We start from the raw sequence: 16,321 nt of genomic DNA, 5'->3' as shown, positions 1-16,321 counted from the left end.
ATGATCTATGAGATAATCTGAGCAGCCCTCTTAGATTGTTTGCAGATGACACTGTAATTTACAGTCTACTAAAATCATCGGATGATCAATTCCAATTACAAAATGATTTAGAGAGACTTCTGTGTAGTGCGACAAGTGGCAATTGGCACTAAGCAAAGAAAAGTGCAAGGTCGTCCACATGGGTACTAAAAGAAATCCGATACATTTTGGGCATACGATGAATCGCACAAATCTAAGGGCTGTCAATTCGACTAAATACCTAGGAATTACAATTACGAGTAACTTAAATTGGAATGACTGCACAGATAATATTGTGGCAAAGGCGAAACAAAGACTGCACTTTGTTTGCAGAGCACTTACAAAAGGCCACAATGGCATTTTATTACATTTCGATACATCGGAATCTACATTTTAAAAATATGAACAGTCATAAACAAGTTCTATAATCCCGCAATCGAAGTCTGTTAATTCCCGTCGTGCGGCTATCAAGATGGAAACCTTTTCCCAGGAGCCACCTCAGTACAGGTGACAGTGCCGCCAACACGCTGCCCTTTTATACCTTGCATACGCGATACTGCTGCCATCTGTATCTGTATCGCTGTCCTATGACCTGTCACCTCAGCCTGTCTCTGCCTGGAAGCACCCGGGTGGTTCTACAGCGCAAAAGACCTGCTGACAGTTACAAATTAGAAACTGCTAGAAATTGTACGTAATCGGAATAGATTTTAAATGAGCTAAACATTTATTCAAAACAACTGATGCCTTGTCATCCACAAACTAAATACTTTCCTTAGTGAAATGTGGTTTCACATTTTAATGAACAATATGGTCAAATTGCACACCATCGACTGCTAGACACACTTGGAATGGCTATTTGAGAGAGAGAGAGAGAGACAGAGAGAGAGAGAGAGAGAGAGAGAGAGAGATATGAACTAGACAAGCTACATTGGGTGATACGTCGTTGTGTGGTCTGGTGCGCATCATCTGATATACCTGGGGTTCATGTCAGACTCTATCTTTCAGTGCTCCCCGTGGAAAGAAATCCATTTGAGTCAGACGAGGGTACCTGGCTGGCCTTTGTACTGCAGCATTCCGTCCCATACAACGGCCGGGAAACTTTCCATTCATTGGTCACTTTGGAGCAGGGGAGGGTCTGGGCAGCGGCCGTGTTAGATCCACATACACTGTCGCTTGTCCACGGAACTACCTCTAAGAGAACAGGTTGAATGTTAGTAAGAATATGTGCATACGTATTTCCATTTAATCACCCCGTGGATGAATTGAGGTCCCACAATGTAATTTCGTATCGTGCCAAATCATACATTGGTAATTCAAGACCGTTAGTATTCTACCTGATGAAGCGATTTTCAGAATCGTTTGCCATGCACTGCAGTGCAGAAACACAAAATTTTAAGCCACGTTGAAAATCACGTCCTCAGCAGTTCCCACTGGAGTGTCAGATGGTAAGGGTGGCATTAATGTAAATGCGAGGTGCGAGAGACACTCGTCTGCTGACCCCTCATTCCTTGGCTGCACGTCTGGTGCCACTGTGCCAACTGATAGGCGTCGCAGCCAGGGCAGCTTCCTCCAGTGCCCTGTCGGCTGCAGCCTTCGCCCTCGTCCTCTGGGAGACGTCGAAGCTGCCTCTTCGCACTACTGACCTAATAATGCGTGCAAGGGTCTGGCGGGATAAACGACGACGGAAAGGACAGACATTCCTGTTTCGACAAAATTTCTTTGACATTCGCCATATAAAAGTAGCAATGTAAATTCACCTCATTAGTGTACATGTCTGCATGCAACGTAAATTGTACCAGAAATGACCTGCATATAGACGACACAGTTGCTTGGTAGTTCTGCAGTGCAGACAAGTAAACAGTGGAGGGGTCTGGTACAGTGGCGTAGCCTAGCCTGGCCGTGTTTTGTTTACAGCGGAGTACCGTGTGTCTGAAACCTCGTGAGTGAGCGAGCTAGCGAGTGCCCGCCCTTCCTACCCAGCCACGTCACGAGGTGCTTCTACGGGATGTTCCGAAACAGGGGGGGGGGGGGGGGGGCACTCAGGCGGAAACGCTTGCTATTGGGCGGAGCGCCGTGACGTCACGACGAGGACCCTGGCGCAGCGCAGCCGTAGGCTTACACGGCAAGTGCGCCGCACCACAGACTCGGTGCAATGTTACTCGTTCATTTTACTTTTGCTTTCGTTCCATACGCATCTGTACAAGTCAAAACAAGGGGCACGACAGGTTTTGTACACATTAACAGTAAATAAATGATAATTAAGTTGAAAAATAACTCACTCGTTTGATGAAGAAGCAGATATGAATGTAGTTTGTTTCTACTGCCGTTTATCAGACGACAATGCAATCCATAACTGCCTCCTCTTTGCGGCACATTTCTTCATTGCTCCCATCTTTGCTTCTTGATTGAGATGCCTAATCGTTATAAATATTCTCGTTTTTACATAAAGAGTAATAACTGCTTCATGAACCTCCGGAAACTTTTGTTTTGTAATAGGCCACAGAGACTTTACGACATTTTTTTGTTCACACAGTCCATTTCCGTGAAAAGCAGCAAATTCATCTTCAAACTGCAACACACTTGTTTCTCCATGCTGGCGTTATAGTGTAAAGACCACCACGAGATGTAATTGATATCCAGTCTACAGCATGATCTCCTTCACTTTTTGCTGCTGGAAAGCCTAGTGTTGTGGCACTTGAATGCAATATAGCCTGTACTGTATTGTACCGCATCTGGAAGAACATCTCACATTACAGAGTCATCCCCCATTGTTACCACATCTGTCAGTTAATTTTCTTCCACATTCACAGTTTCTGGGATTTCTTGTAGTAGCGCTTCGTCAACATCATTTACACAGAGCTCACTGGTAATGAAACTTAGGGATGCAGGATCCGGGTCGACGTCACACTGGGAAGACTCCTTGTTTAATTCTTTAGTAACTGGCGTGTTCCCAGAGAGAGAGAGAGAGAGAGAGAGAGAGAGAGAGAGAGAGAGAGAGAGAGAGATATCACTTGCATTACCTGTCAGTATAAGGAGACTTACCCTGTTCCTTACTTCAAATGGTGTAGGATTGTTATGAAATATACCTAATCCTCATACCCTAGAAAACAACTTTCCGCGCAATCTTGATTCAGTCTAAAAGTTAATATACAGCTAACTTACACACTTTTTAGACTTTCAAAAAGACCAAAGAGAGAGATTTTATTCAAGTTGTAAAACCTTTCTGGAAAGGCAACATTCTTTCTTTGTCACCAACGCGCATTGCTGGACAGATATCTAAGAATCTGTTCAAAGTATTTTCTCAAATTGAGAGATTGATTCCAAACCCACTACGCAGGGATGAGCATTCGTATTTTGGAACTCTAGAGTTCAAGACATCAAAGACGTCGTTAACGAGTTCGGTAAAATTACTTTCAACATCTTTATGAAGAACATACTTCAAAGCCTGAGCTGTTTGTCGTGGAAATAGTCGCGCTGCCATCTGTACATTCTGCCTTGCTTGTCGAGTTACGTTTAAGTGCTCTTCATTAATGTGGTGTCCCATACATTCGTGGTGTCGTCTGCTTGATTTATGAAATAAGTTTTCTCTGTATCGACAGACAGTTCCTTCCAAACGTTTATGTTTTTTCCGCCCATATCACACGTCACAGCAACAACACCGATTCCAGATTCCTCAACTGCCTTAATGATGCTCTGAAGCAAATTACTGGTCATCACAGTGTCGAAATCATAGTAAACTGGTTGTTTCCACTGCTCACACAACCCACGTATCGTGCAAACTTGTACATTGGAATGTGGTCCGACTACTACGTCTTCAGACGAACGTAACATATGCGGCCATCAACATTGATTCCGTGAAATGTCAGAACAGCTAGTCTCTCTCTCTCGAGTAGTAAAAGTGTGTGACTTGGCTTTCAATAAACACAGGATATCTTAAAGAATACCCGGTCTGCATTTAAATTCCTTCGTCCGTTTCTGAAGGGTTGCCCTGGACGGCAAAGGAATTTTTCACTTTCGCAAATAAGTGTATGCTTTAGGTGACAGAGCTCTTAAAGTTAATGCATGGGCAATGTCCTCCGAATTCCGCTTTGCCCTTTTATTTTCATTTAATAGACATCTTATTTGTGCCAGTGTAAAACACTTTGACAATACACTATTTACACTTTTGTGCAATATGACTTTTACTTTCACGTCAGATGACTTTTCTGCCCGCTTCGATGAAAGAACACGTCGGAGATCGTTCGTTTTACTTTGTATGGCTGCATCACATTTTTTAGTGCCGCTTCTTTCTGTGCATTCAGTTTTTTTAAAAGTTCAATCTCGGCCCTCAGTTCCTTAATTCCCAAATCCTTATTCACTACTTCAGTGGGTTCATGAACGCAGTCTGTACATGCGGTTCGGTCGACTTTCTTTCGGTGACACAGTTTCTAAAGCTGTCAAAGATAGCTTTTGCAAACTTCGTGCTCCACAGCGTTGTGCACGTCTTCCAGAACTCTAAAGCATAATTTTAATTTTTTTATTCCTAAAATTATTTACCGAGTAGGCCTACTACTCCTAAAATTTTTTACTAAGTACTATGCAACTGCATTAAATTTTCACTAAAAATCAGATCAATTGACAAAAGCGATTGAATGTCAGTGGCATAACTGGCTACAATAGCTTAGTTTGATAAAATATAAAAATAAAAATGTAATAGGAATAAAAGTATACGAACCCTTAACCTCGAAGATGGGAGTCAGAAACCATACTACTATGCTACTAAGTCAACTGATCAGCGTCAGCTATCCTTACAGAAGTAAAGCTAAACAAATTACGCGAAATATGCTGATTTTGTCATTTGAACTATATACTAGCTTTAAAGTAGTTAACATATCGAGAGTACTTAAAAAAACAGCTATTTCTAAGACAAATGTAGCTATTATATCCAGGAGGAAAAGCAAACACACTTGAGCAACATTATTTATTGCCTGTACAATATAGCGAGTCATTCACTCCCGTAAAGCAATATACACTCCTGGAAATTGAAATAAGAACACCGTGAATTCATTGTCCCAGGAAGGGGAAACTTTATTGACACATTCCTGGGGTCAGATACATCACATGATCACACTGACAGAACCACAGGCACATAGACACAGGCAACAGAGCATGCACAATGTCGGCACTAGTACAGTGTATATCCACCTTTCGCAGCAATGCAGGCTGCTATTCTCCCATGGAGACGATCGTAGAGATGCTGGATGTAGTCCTGTGGAACGGCTTGCCATGCTATTTCCACCTGGCGCCTCAGTTGGACCAGCGTTCGTGCTGGACGTGCAGACCGCGTGAGACGACGCTTCATCCAGTCCCAAACATGCTCAATGGGGGACAGATCCGGAGATCTTACTGGCCAGGGTAGTTGACTTACACCTTCTAGAGCACGTTGGGTGGCACGGGATACATGCGGACGTGCATTGTCCTGTTGGAACAGCAAGTTCCCTTGCCGGTCTAGGAATGGTAGAACGATGGGTTCGATGACAGTTTGGATGTACCGTGCACTATTCAGTGTCCCCTCGACGATCACCAGTGGTGTACGGCCAGTGTAAGAGATCGCTCCCCACACCATGATGCCGGGTGTTGGCCCTGTGTGCCTCGGTCGTATGCAGTCCTGATTGTGGCGCTCACCTGCACGGCGCCAAACACGCATACGACCATCATTGGCACCAAGGCAGAAGCGACTCTCATCGCTGAAGACGACACGTCTCCATTCGTCCCTCCATCCACGCCTGTCGCGACACCACTGGAGGCGGGCTGCACAATGTTGAGGCGTGAGCGGAAGACGGCCTAACGGTGTGCGGGACCGTAGCCCAGCTTCATGGAGACGGTTGCGAATGGTCCTCGGCGATACCCCAGGAGCAACAGTGTCCCTAATTTGCTGGGAAGTGGCGGTGCGGTCCCCTACGGCACTGCGTAGGATCCTACGGTCTTGGCGTGCATCCGTGCGTCGCTGCGGTCCGGTCCCAGGTCGACGGGCACGTGCACCTTCCGCCGAACACTGGCGACAACATCGATGTACTGTGGAGACCTCACGCCCCACGTGTTGAGCAATTCGGCGGTACGTCCACCCGGCCTCCCGCATGCCCACTATACGCCCTCGCTCAAAGTCCGTCAACTGCACATACGGTTCACGTCCACGCTGTCGCGGCATGCTACCAGTGTTAAAGACTGCGATGGAGCTCCGTATGCCACGGCAAACTGGCTGACACTGACGGCGGCGGTGCACAAATGCTGCGCAGCTAGCGCCATTCGACGGCCAACACCGCGGTTCCTGGTGTGTCCGCTGTGCCGTGCGTGTGATCATTGCTTGTACAGCCCTCTCGCAGTGTCCGGAGCAAGTATGGTGGGTCTGACACACCGGTGTCAATGTGTTCTTTTTTCCATTTCCAGGAGTGTAGTAATGCGTCAAACAGCGTTGCATGTATGTGAATTCGTTTTTATTACGGTAATTTTTCAGTTTAAATTATTGAAAGTGTTACGTATGTGCAGACGTCTTACCGTTTCGTTTGCATAACCGCTTTCCACAATTTCTTGCCCACGCCAGTTCGAAATATTTATGCAGGGGATTGCTGCTGGTAATAACTTCTTCCTTGAAGGTAACCCTAGAAGCTCATTTCTCAAATCGCGTTCATAATCTTCTGGCCGGTAATGAGCTGACCACACACGTGCAGGTTTCACATTCACTTTGTCCTTGCGTTTGCATCGAATCATCCATTCACGTCGCAAGTGCTCATCGTTGGGAAAAGCGTGACTCCGTCGTCGTCCGAGCACTATTGATGCAATGTGCCACGGCACACTTACAGCGAGCCTTGCTCGTGGCTGTCTCAAAGCTGAATGCTCGGCGCTGCAGCCTCCTCTCCTCTCCGTGACGTCAAGGCGCGCGAGGGCGTCTGCGAGTTTTTTTACTCGCTTGGGGCTGGAATGGCCTGCCTGCTTTTCCTATATGCTTCGGTTCCGAAATGTCGTGCCGGCGTTTCCGCGGCGCGCGCCTTAAATCGGTGGCGACGCACTGTGCAGACCCATCCGGGCAGCGTTCATTTTTAGGTAAATGAATTGGCACCACTGCAAGACAGCAGACGATGGCCCTCTCCCGAAACACAACATTGTGGAGTAAATTACATCCACACAGGAACAGAAATCAAAAGCCAGGGTTGCTACATCTATTACAAATATACGTCAGAACCGAATGCCTATTCCCCTGTATGCATTTTCATCTACAATTCCCTCCTAAATGGATGGATACATTTCGAAGCGAATATAAAGGAAATGTGGTGTAATTATACTGTAGAACTGAAGACTTGCTTTTCCATTGTGTTTCCTCTAAGAGGTAACAGTTCCCCTTGATTGGGTGGATTGAAACGCAACCATTCTTGTGATACGGGAAACTCATCACTTCAGGCGTTTTATTACTCAGATTCCTACTTCCTTTTTGTCATTGCGTGTACAACGTCATGCGCATCGGTTACTTAGTGTGTTGTCAGGTGTTAGAATGGTTACTGGTATTTTAAGAGTATCAGCGATCATTTGTTTACTGTAGAAACGGATTAGCGCATTTGTATTAAGATTTGCTATGAGAATGGATTAAAATGCATCGTGGTTTTAGAAATATTATATACTGCTTTTGGTGAGTATACTAAGAGTGAAATAGGTGTTTACCGCCGGTATAAACATTTCGAAGAAGATGAAGATGACGAGAAGGTCATAACAGAAGACGAGCTGAGGACTTCAACCGAACGATGCATAAACCAACACTCAATCGTCTCGGTGACAGATGGCCAAGACCACTGAAATGTGAACGTTACGTTTCTGACAGTAATCTTCGGTTTTGACAGTACAGTGCACCACGACCCCTCGTCCCAAGATGAAACGGCCAGTTGGCAGAACTTCTCACCAGCTCAACCCCGATGGCTAGAAGCAACATGGAAAGAAGTCCGGTTTTGTGACGGAACAGTTCATTGTTTCTGCACTGCGACAACGCACCTGCTCACAGTTCGTTGCGTGCTTGTGCATGTTTGGCTAGAAACAATACTGTAGTGATGTCCTTGGCCCCACGTTCGCTCCATGTGACATTTTGTTCCCAAAAATAAAGACAAACCTTAAAGAGCTGTCTTTTACATAAGAGATGAGATTCAAACTGTACATCTGAGAGAACTAAACATTACCTTAAGGATTGTTCCAGAATAGTTTTAAGCATTGGAAGAACCACTGGGATAAATGTATTAGATGTAATGCGAAATATTTTGGTGAAGATGATATTGATGTAGACCAATAAATAAACCAAGTATTGGATTCAACATTCACCGCTGTTGCTTCCACTATCATATTGTCCATTTTGGTGCCAATGTCACGACCCTGTCATCCTCTTCTAAGAGGAATGTCGTTGGTTCACCACCCAAGTTTCGTCGACATAAAAGAGTTCTGTTAATTTCCTGACTTGTATCAAGTATTTCCATCGCCAGTCAGTAATGACTTCTCTCTAGAGAGACCTATCCTTTACTTAGAGGTCTGTTGCAAGTAAATCGCATTTCATGCAGTGTCTTACGCTAAACAGCTTTCTTCAAAGGAAAATAATTTTTTTTGTTTTTACGGCAACAACTAATTTGTGTAATGTCAGCACTATTTTTTAGCCATACAAAAGTCCCTATGGTTGATCGAATTACCGATTTTGAGAAGCTGCTTACAATGATGGATTTATACTCCAAATTTCGTAGTGCACTTTCTTGGTGGTTCTGGCAAACCGCGTGGTTTATTTTCGGTCGCCTTTCTGATGCGTCCAATAGCGGCAAGGCTGACTTTTGTGTAAACTACAATCCTTTCTTTTTGAGACGGGCAACATTAGCCCCCAGTTCTCTCTGTGCCGACTCTTTAATACAATCCGTGATTGCAATAGAGGTGACTGAGCCATTTTTACCCCACAGATCGCAATTCTTTGCATTGTGCAGATTTTCCTGTGATGTGGTGTGCTTGTCGATCATCTCTGAATAACATATTCGTACATGTCCACAGAGCATTTCACACGGTCGATTACTGTCGACTGTTGAAGGAGATAGAAACGTATGGAATAGGTTCCCATGTATGTGAGTGGACCTGAGCTCTTATGTGACAGAACCCAGTATGTTGTCCTCAGTGGCGAGCGTTCGCCAGAGGCAAGAGTTCTCCAGAAAAGGGTGTTGTGACCGCTGTTACTGTATGTATGTATACATAAATGATCTGGTGGACAGGTATCTGCGGCTGTTTGCTGATTGTCCCCTGGTGTACAGTAAGATGTCGTCGTTGAGTGAGTGTAGGAGGACACAAGGTGAGTTGGACAAAATTTCTAGTTGGTGTGACGAATGGCAGCCAGCTGTAAATGTAGAGAAACGTAAGTTGATGCAGGTGAGTGGGAAAAACAGACACGTAGTGTTGAGGTGTTCCGCTAGACACAGAGGCGTCGCTTAAATGTCTGAGCGAAAATTCGCAAAGCGATACGAAATGGAACGAGGTTGAGAGGACTGTGATAGGGAAGGCGGGAGGTCGACTTTAGTTTGTTGGGAGAATTTTAGGAAAGTTTGGTTGGCCTGTAGATGAGGCTGCATGCAGGCCGCTGGTGCGACCTATTCTCGAGTACTGATCGATTGTTTGGTATCGGCAACAGGTAGAATTAAAGGAAGACAGCTATAGGACTGAGAGCTAAGCTGCTAGATTTGCTACCGGTAGTTTCAAGTGGCGCAGAGGTATTGCGCAGAAGCTTCAGGAACTCAAATCGGAATCACTGGAGGGGAGGCGAAATTCTTTTCGAGGAACTCTGTTGAGAAAATTTAGAGAACCGTCTTTCGAGGCTGACTGCAGAACAATTCTAGTTCTGGTAATGTACACTTGAGACAAGGCATGTGAAGATAGCATTAGAGGCATTGTCGCTCGTACAGAAGCACACAGGCAGTCGTTTCTCCCTCGCTGAATTTGCGAGCAGAACGGAAAGAGGAAATGACTGCAGTCAGTTAGGATAACTTTTTATGTGTACCAGTTACTACTTTTGTTTCGTATGGTTGCTGCTCCACCTACATTGATTATTTTGTACTGAATGCACCAGTTTTATTACCTCTGTAGCTTCTAGTTAGTATTTCACTTGTCTTTGAAGCTTCTTATTGGCACTCTTCCTTGGGATTAGCGTTTAACTTGCATCAGCTGTGGGGAGAGGTTCTTGTGACATTGGTTCAAGTTCAGCAATGCCGGATCTATACAAGTATTTTGATATTTGTAAGTGAACTTGCAATAATCAATTAACACTGTCTGTTTCTATTTCTATTGCTTACAGACACGTGATTTCTTTCTGCCATGATCTAAATTTATGCACAGCATTAGATGCAGGAAATATAGTACCTTTCATGAGACTGGTCTAAAGTTACGGTTTAAGTGTTCCTACTACTACTGAAACAGAAATTTTACTCGAGAGCAACATAGTTGGTGTACGTTCACAGTTCCGAAGACCTTTTTAACTATAAATGTAAAGTGTTACGCTGCCTGTAGCGGTGTGTAACTTATTTTGTGTCCAGAATTTTGAAAAATTGCAAAAAAGTTGCACAAAGTTAACATGACAGTATAGTAGTTGTGCAGGATACCCTCTGCCACAGACCATATGGTGGGTTGCAAAGGGTGTAAGTAGATGGAAATGAATGTTCCAGCGGATGTATCTCTTGTTGCATGCATGATTATATGAGCACATGTGACGATTATTATGCAGCGGGTAGTGTGTGTGTGTGTGTGTGTGTGTGTGTGTGTGTGTGTGTGTGTGTGTCAGGGAGAGTCGACCTGGTGCCCTTGTTGTATTTGAAATATGTCGACCAACTTATTGTGTACGAAGCAGTGACTTATATATTTTATGTCGGTATGTCAGAAAATGTCCATGTTACTGGTCTGAATCACTTAGCTGTCTGGTGAGGAAATTGTATTTCAGTACTTACAGATACGTTTAGTTTCCAGTGTTTTCTTCCTAAGTGAGAGAAGGAATTGGTACCCAGAGAAGGTAGTTTTAGGGGTGTGTTTGAATGTAGATGAAGGATCGGGTAGCAACTGCATGCCGAGGTGAAAGGAGGCGGATCTATGGAGTGAATTATGAGGGAATGTGCGAAATGAATTTGTTAGGAGATGGAGTGCACATATTTTTAATGGCAGATGGCTGAAGTTTTTGATTATGGGCTAGTGCGTTTTTGATTATGGGCTAGTGCTGTGGATCTGTCTGTAATGCGCTGGTTAACCAGTATCGCAGAAGCGAGATTTCTAGATTTGTGGAAGTGTATTCAGAATTGTTGGCAGTTTTGTGGCCGTGACAGTTCCTTTCATTTGGTGTGTGTGTGTATCGATAGTAGAGAGTAAGTGTGTAGAAGTTTTGTGCAGGAGCCTTTCTGAGGAGGAGCGAGGCAGGAGGCTGATAAAGGCGGCTAAGAAAGGGGCGGTGGAGAAGGTGCGGCTGTTGCTCGCGGCTGGGGCGGACGTGGCGGCGAGGGACGGGCACAGGCGGACCGCCCTGCACTGGGCTGCACGGAGAGGCGACGCGGCTGTGGTGCGGCTGCTGCTCTCTGCGGCGTCCGACCCCAACGCCAGGACTCATGTGGGGCTGACGCCGCTGCACTGGGCGGCATGCTTTGGCCGCGCAGAAGCAGCGGCTGCGTTGCTGCAGGCCGGAGCCGACAGGGGGGCGACGACTGATTGGGGGAGGACCCCCCTGGACGTCGCCAGGCAGCGAAACCGGCAGCAGCTCGTCGAGATGCTAACAGAGAGCGTTAATACGTGCCACTAGAGAAAATGACATGTACTTCATTGTACATAACATTAAAATAAAAAATTGAAAAAAAGAAAGTTTTCTCTATTCATTTCTACCTTTCGCAGTCCACATAATTACTCCAGTAACACCACAACTACTGCAACAACAGGAGATATCTGTAAACCACCGTGACAAACCTTCCTCTAGAGATTTCACTCTGTAAAACATTTTGCAAGCAATTTCAGCAAAAACTCGGCAACAACTGACAAATACTCCATCATTCATAAACTCCACTTCTCTCTCCCTCTTGTGTTTCTCGTCCCACATACAGTATTCAATCAGGTTACACGAATACAGCCGACGTCTCTCACAACTGCCTTTATTTCGAAACTTAAACACCTAATCTCTTCCAAGACACAAATGCGAGAATACCGGTTGTTCTGTAACATGTCGCCCAACCGCAATAACGTCACTTCTTCCCACCAGTCCGCTACATTACCTAATTACTGCAAACTATTTGCTAGCAGTGTCTATGGTGCTACATCACATCACTGCAAACTGCACCATACTCAAATTACTGCCATATAAGCTGTTCGGTTAGAATGTATCTTCGCTTCCGATTCCACACTGAATTCACTTCTGTGCGTGCATTGCACAAGTACTTTTCGTGTTTAATTGTAATGTCACATTGGTAGCAGTGCTCACACCACATCATGCTCACACCATCTGCAGCCTTGTTGCCAGCTCACCTTCAAATAAAGGGAATTGAAGAACCACCTAAAATCATTCCTCTCCCACACACGTCACTTGCTGCTCTTACAGAACAAACTACCATCTCTCAGGGAATTATACTCAATTACGTGAGACATGCAGCCAGTAGTGGAAATATACATCACTTTCAAAAAGTACACTTTTGCGTCTCTGTAGACGTTTTGAAAGCAGACCACATTTGGAACATTCATTCCCCTCTCTGCTGTGATACAATTAGACTTGGCATACCCGTGCGTGCATGTGTCACCAAAGTGGCAGACTGCATTCTGAACAAGAGCTTTTGTGGCCCTCATGTGACGGCGTTACAGATGGAAGCTCCTTAACATTCTCTGTGAGGAAGCATCGACGCCAGGAGACAGTATTGACTTGGTGAGTGACCTCCACGGCATTGATGAATACTTCAGGCTCTGACAGTTGATCCTCAACATAAATAAATGTATTATACTGTGCATACACAGGAAAAGAAATCCACTACTGTAAAATTACACTACTGATCACAAATTGCTGGAAACAGTAAGTTGACTAGCAGTAACTATAAAGAGGCACCCTACGTGGAATGACACCACTTACTAAGAAACTGCGGCAGATCTTTCCTCAGCGATTCCATAATCATATGTTTTGGGCTCCTAAATCCAAATTTCGTGCTTCCTGTCTTGTAGTATGTCGGCTTTACAACGAAATCCTCAAAATTTTCCGACTTTTCACATATTTTCCTTTCTTTGACAAAGACTACGTGTTTCTCAAAGTTGAAAACCCAACACAAAATTAAATTGGACAAACTCTTCTACAACATGCGGCAATCAGCAGTGATTTTCTGACGAGTGGTGACCGCGCTAGAGCGTCCTAAAAAACGGTGACTCCCCAAAATTCGAATCGCGCCTAACGCCATTCATCTGTTGCACTCTATTACGACACTTTGGAATGGTATGGCAGTCTTCAGCACAGGGAAAACAGCCCAGAACTCCATCTGCATTCTTCGCATCATCAAACACAGCGGCATATATTTGAAACGTGTTCGCATTTATTTAAACTCGTTGTTTTAAGTGTGTGGTTGGTATCTGAGAAATTGCTAAAATTTATTTTGATATCGAAACATGTAAATCTCAGTCCAGTGCGACAGAACTATTGTAAAAATTAAATTTTGAATGGAAGTATGCGAAGCACATGCTACACGATGCAAAATCCAGGCTAGCCAGAACATGAAACAATTCGCCTGCGAGAGAGGAGGTCGTTTTCAATGTAATTTATACATACCATTTGTCTGCAAAACAGATAACTGAATTTAAAATATTGGTCCGGAATACTGTAAATCTTTATCTTCAGACTTGTAAACAATAACTGCACCAGATCTGCTATCGTATCTGTAGTGCAAACAGAGATAAAATGTAACGCATCCCGTTTTGTGTCAAAACTGCTCCAAAATTCACAAGATAACACCTTTCTGAAATAATTTAGGGATTCGGAAAGTCTGAAATGATAATTTCACAGATACATTCTGGCGTGTGGCGGAGGACAGTTTGAGTACCACAGCTGTTCCGGCCTTTTCCTGTTGCAGTCGCGATACGAGAAATGTCTTTGGACTACTCGTCTATTAAGAGCTCTGAATGGAAAGTAAGAAACCCGGAGAACATCTGGCGTACATTTCCCCGCCATGTTACAGTTTTAGGTGGAACCTTTAACCTGCCACCTCTGCAGTGGGCGACATAAGTGGCTGACACTGACGGCAGGGCCAGGGAATCGTGAGAAACTGATCCAAGTGCTTCACTCAAAAACTACCCCGGGCCATTAATCTGAGAAACGAGTCGTGAAGACAGCATCTTAGGCTTGCAAGTGACAAATAGACCCGAACTTTTCGAATCTGTTAGGGTAGAACGGGGATTCAGCTATGACAAGAGCGTTACAGTGTCACTGAATACGACCGTAAACATAAATAGAAAATAAGTAGGGAATATTATTGTGCTTAGCAAGAGCGACGAGAAACAGGCTTCAGCTTTCCTTTCCTCTGCAGCACCAACAGCGCGGGTATCAGTGGAAGCAGCTGAAGAGCATTGTGAAATACGCTTCAGACAGGTGTGTACCGACCAAATGCGTTTCAAGCCCGGTTTCACAGCGAAGAGTTTACGGCACTTTGTTTCATTTAAGTACGCGTCTGCGCACGCCAGATCACGAGATAACAAAGAAATTTCCGAGGTCCGAATGTCATCGATGAAAATGACGCCAAAGAAACAGTTCCTTCTGGAAAGAGCAACATACCTGTAACATGTTGCATTACTCTCTATGTAACGAAAGCCTGTGTAAATATTCGGTCTTGTCTGTAAGGCAGAAACGCTTACAACGCTGTTATTCACGTGCAAACAGCAACAGGTGGCGTCAGACTGCCCGCGCAGTCGCCGAGGGGAAACTCGCAGGTGGGGGCGCGACGCAGAATGCGGGCAGCGAATCCGGCAGAGGGCCGCGCATGCGCAGAAGCAGCGGCGGGGCGGGGGCAGGCGGTAGGGGCGGTCCGACCACGGCGGCGGAGAAAAGACCGGCCACACGACAGGGGGGCCGAAACTAAGTCAGGACGATCACTACCCACATAAAATGTATAATACTGTTTAGCGATTAGAGCTCCAGTTGTACTCGACAATTTCAAAGTCGGTGATGATCGCAGACACCGGTGTCCGGCTGCCATTTAATGTCCCAGTATTACAAAGATATTTTCACCCGCTCTCGCAGCAATTTCGCAGTTATGTCAGAGCACGCTACATCTATCTAATGGCAGCCCACGATGTACTAACACTAAACATTATTTCGATAACAACCTCTGTTACAATTAGTGTACTAGATGATTTAATACATGTAATGTATTATTTTTGCAGCAAGTCTCAATGACAGGTATAGGAACATCCGCTGACTTTCAAGCTGGCATTACTATCGATCCAGAAATCAACAGCGCAACGGCAGTTCTTTTAAGGGATGGGTTTACACCTGGAAAAGTCCAACTTTATCCCAGCATACGTGCAGTTGCATGTTCTGTCGCTGAGACATTGCGTTTAAATATTTATGCGCCATGCAGGACTGACGTTACACGTGCACGATCGGTCTATTTTTTAATCAGGATGTCCCATGTCTTTTGGTAAATGTGTGTATGCGAAGCACATGCTACACGATGCGAATTAGAGGCTACTCAGTACACGAACAATTCGCCTGCGAGAGATAGCAGGTCGATTCCAGTGTAATTTGTATATGTCATTTGTCTGCAAAACAAATGACTCTGATTAAAATGTTGCCCCTGAATATTGTTAATATTTATGTTTAGACTTCATTTACGTATTTGGAACCTCTGAAATGATATATTTTCACAGATAGATTGTGGCAATCAGTGTACCTTACACGGTGGACATGAACATTGATGGTAATTAAATTTGTTGGCCTGGCTGTCCGAACGGAACGCTCCTCCGTTCTGTAACCAGTTACTATTAAGAGAGTGACGGGAACTGTCAAAAACGTACGGTACAGGTCCAGTGCGACAGCCACCTAGACACAAAAAGGGTACCAGCATCAAAGAGTCAGCAGAGGGATTCGATACGCCCGCGCATGCGCAGAAGAACCCGTTGTGCTCATCGCTCGGGTGACCACCCGCCAAGTGCAGAGTTTCGTAATGCAGATATTTCGCATTTTTCAGTGAGTAACTCTTCACGAACACAGTAACTAAATGATGTACAAAAAGAGCCGGGAGAACGAATTGTGACAGGCGTTGCGAATGCGGTCACC

At 44.8% G+C, this 16,321-nt stretch overlaps 1 protein-coding gene across 1 annotated transcript; it reads left to right on the top strand.

Annotated features, from left to right (window-relative positions):
• Positions 1-11,427: 11,427 nt before the first annotated feature.
• LOC124741121 (ankyrin repeat domain-containing protein 54-like) lies at positions 11,428-11,830 on the top strand (the record flags this gene model as incomplete). Its single annotated transcript, XM_047248655.1, has 1 exon — positions 11,428-11,830. A coding segment is annotated over one exon (403 nt), but the record flags the coding sequence as incomplete, so codon positions are not given.
• Between the last annotated feature and the right edge of the window lie 4,491 nt (positions 11,831-16,321).

The sequence above is a fragment of the Schistocerca piceifrons genome, unplaced genomic scaffold, assembly GCF_021461385.2.
Source record: "Schistocerca piceifrons isolate TAMUIC-IGC-003096 unplaced genomic scaffold, iqSchPice1.1 HiC_scaffold_1870, whole genome shotgun sequence".
Taxonomy (NCBI): Eukaryota; Metazoa; Arthropoda; class Insecta; order Orthoptera; family Acrididae; genus Schistocerca; species Schistocerca piceifrons.
Note: the sequence above shows the minus strand (reverse complement) of the source record. Positions and strands in the feature narration are given on the sequence as shown.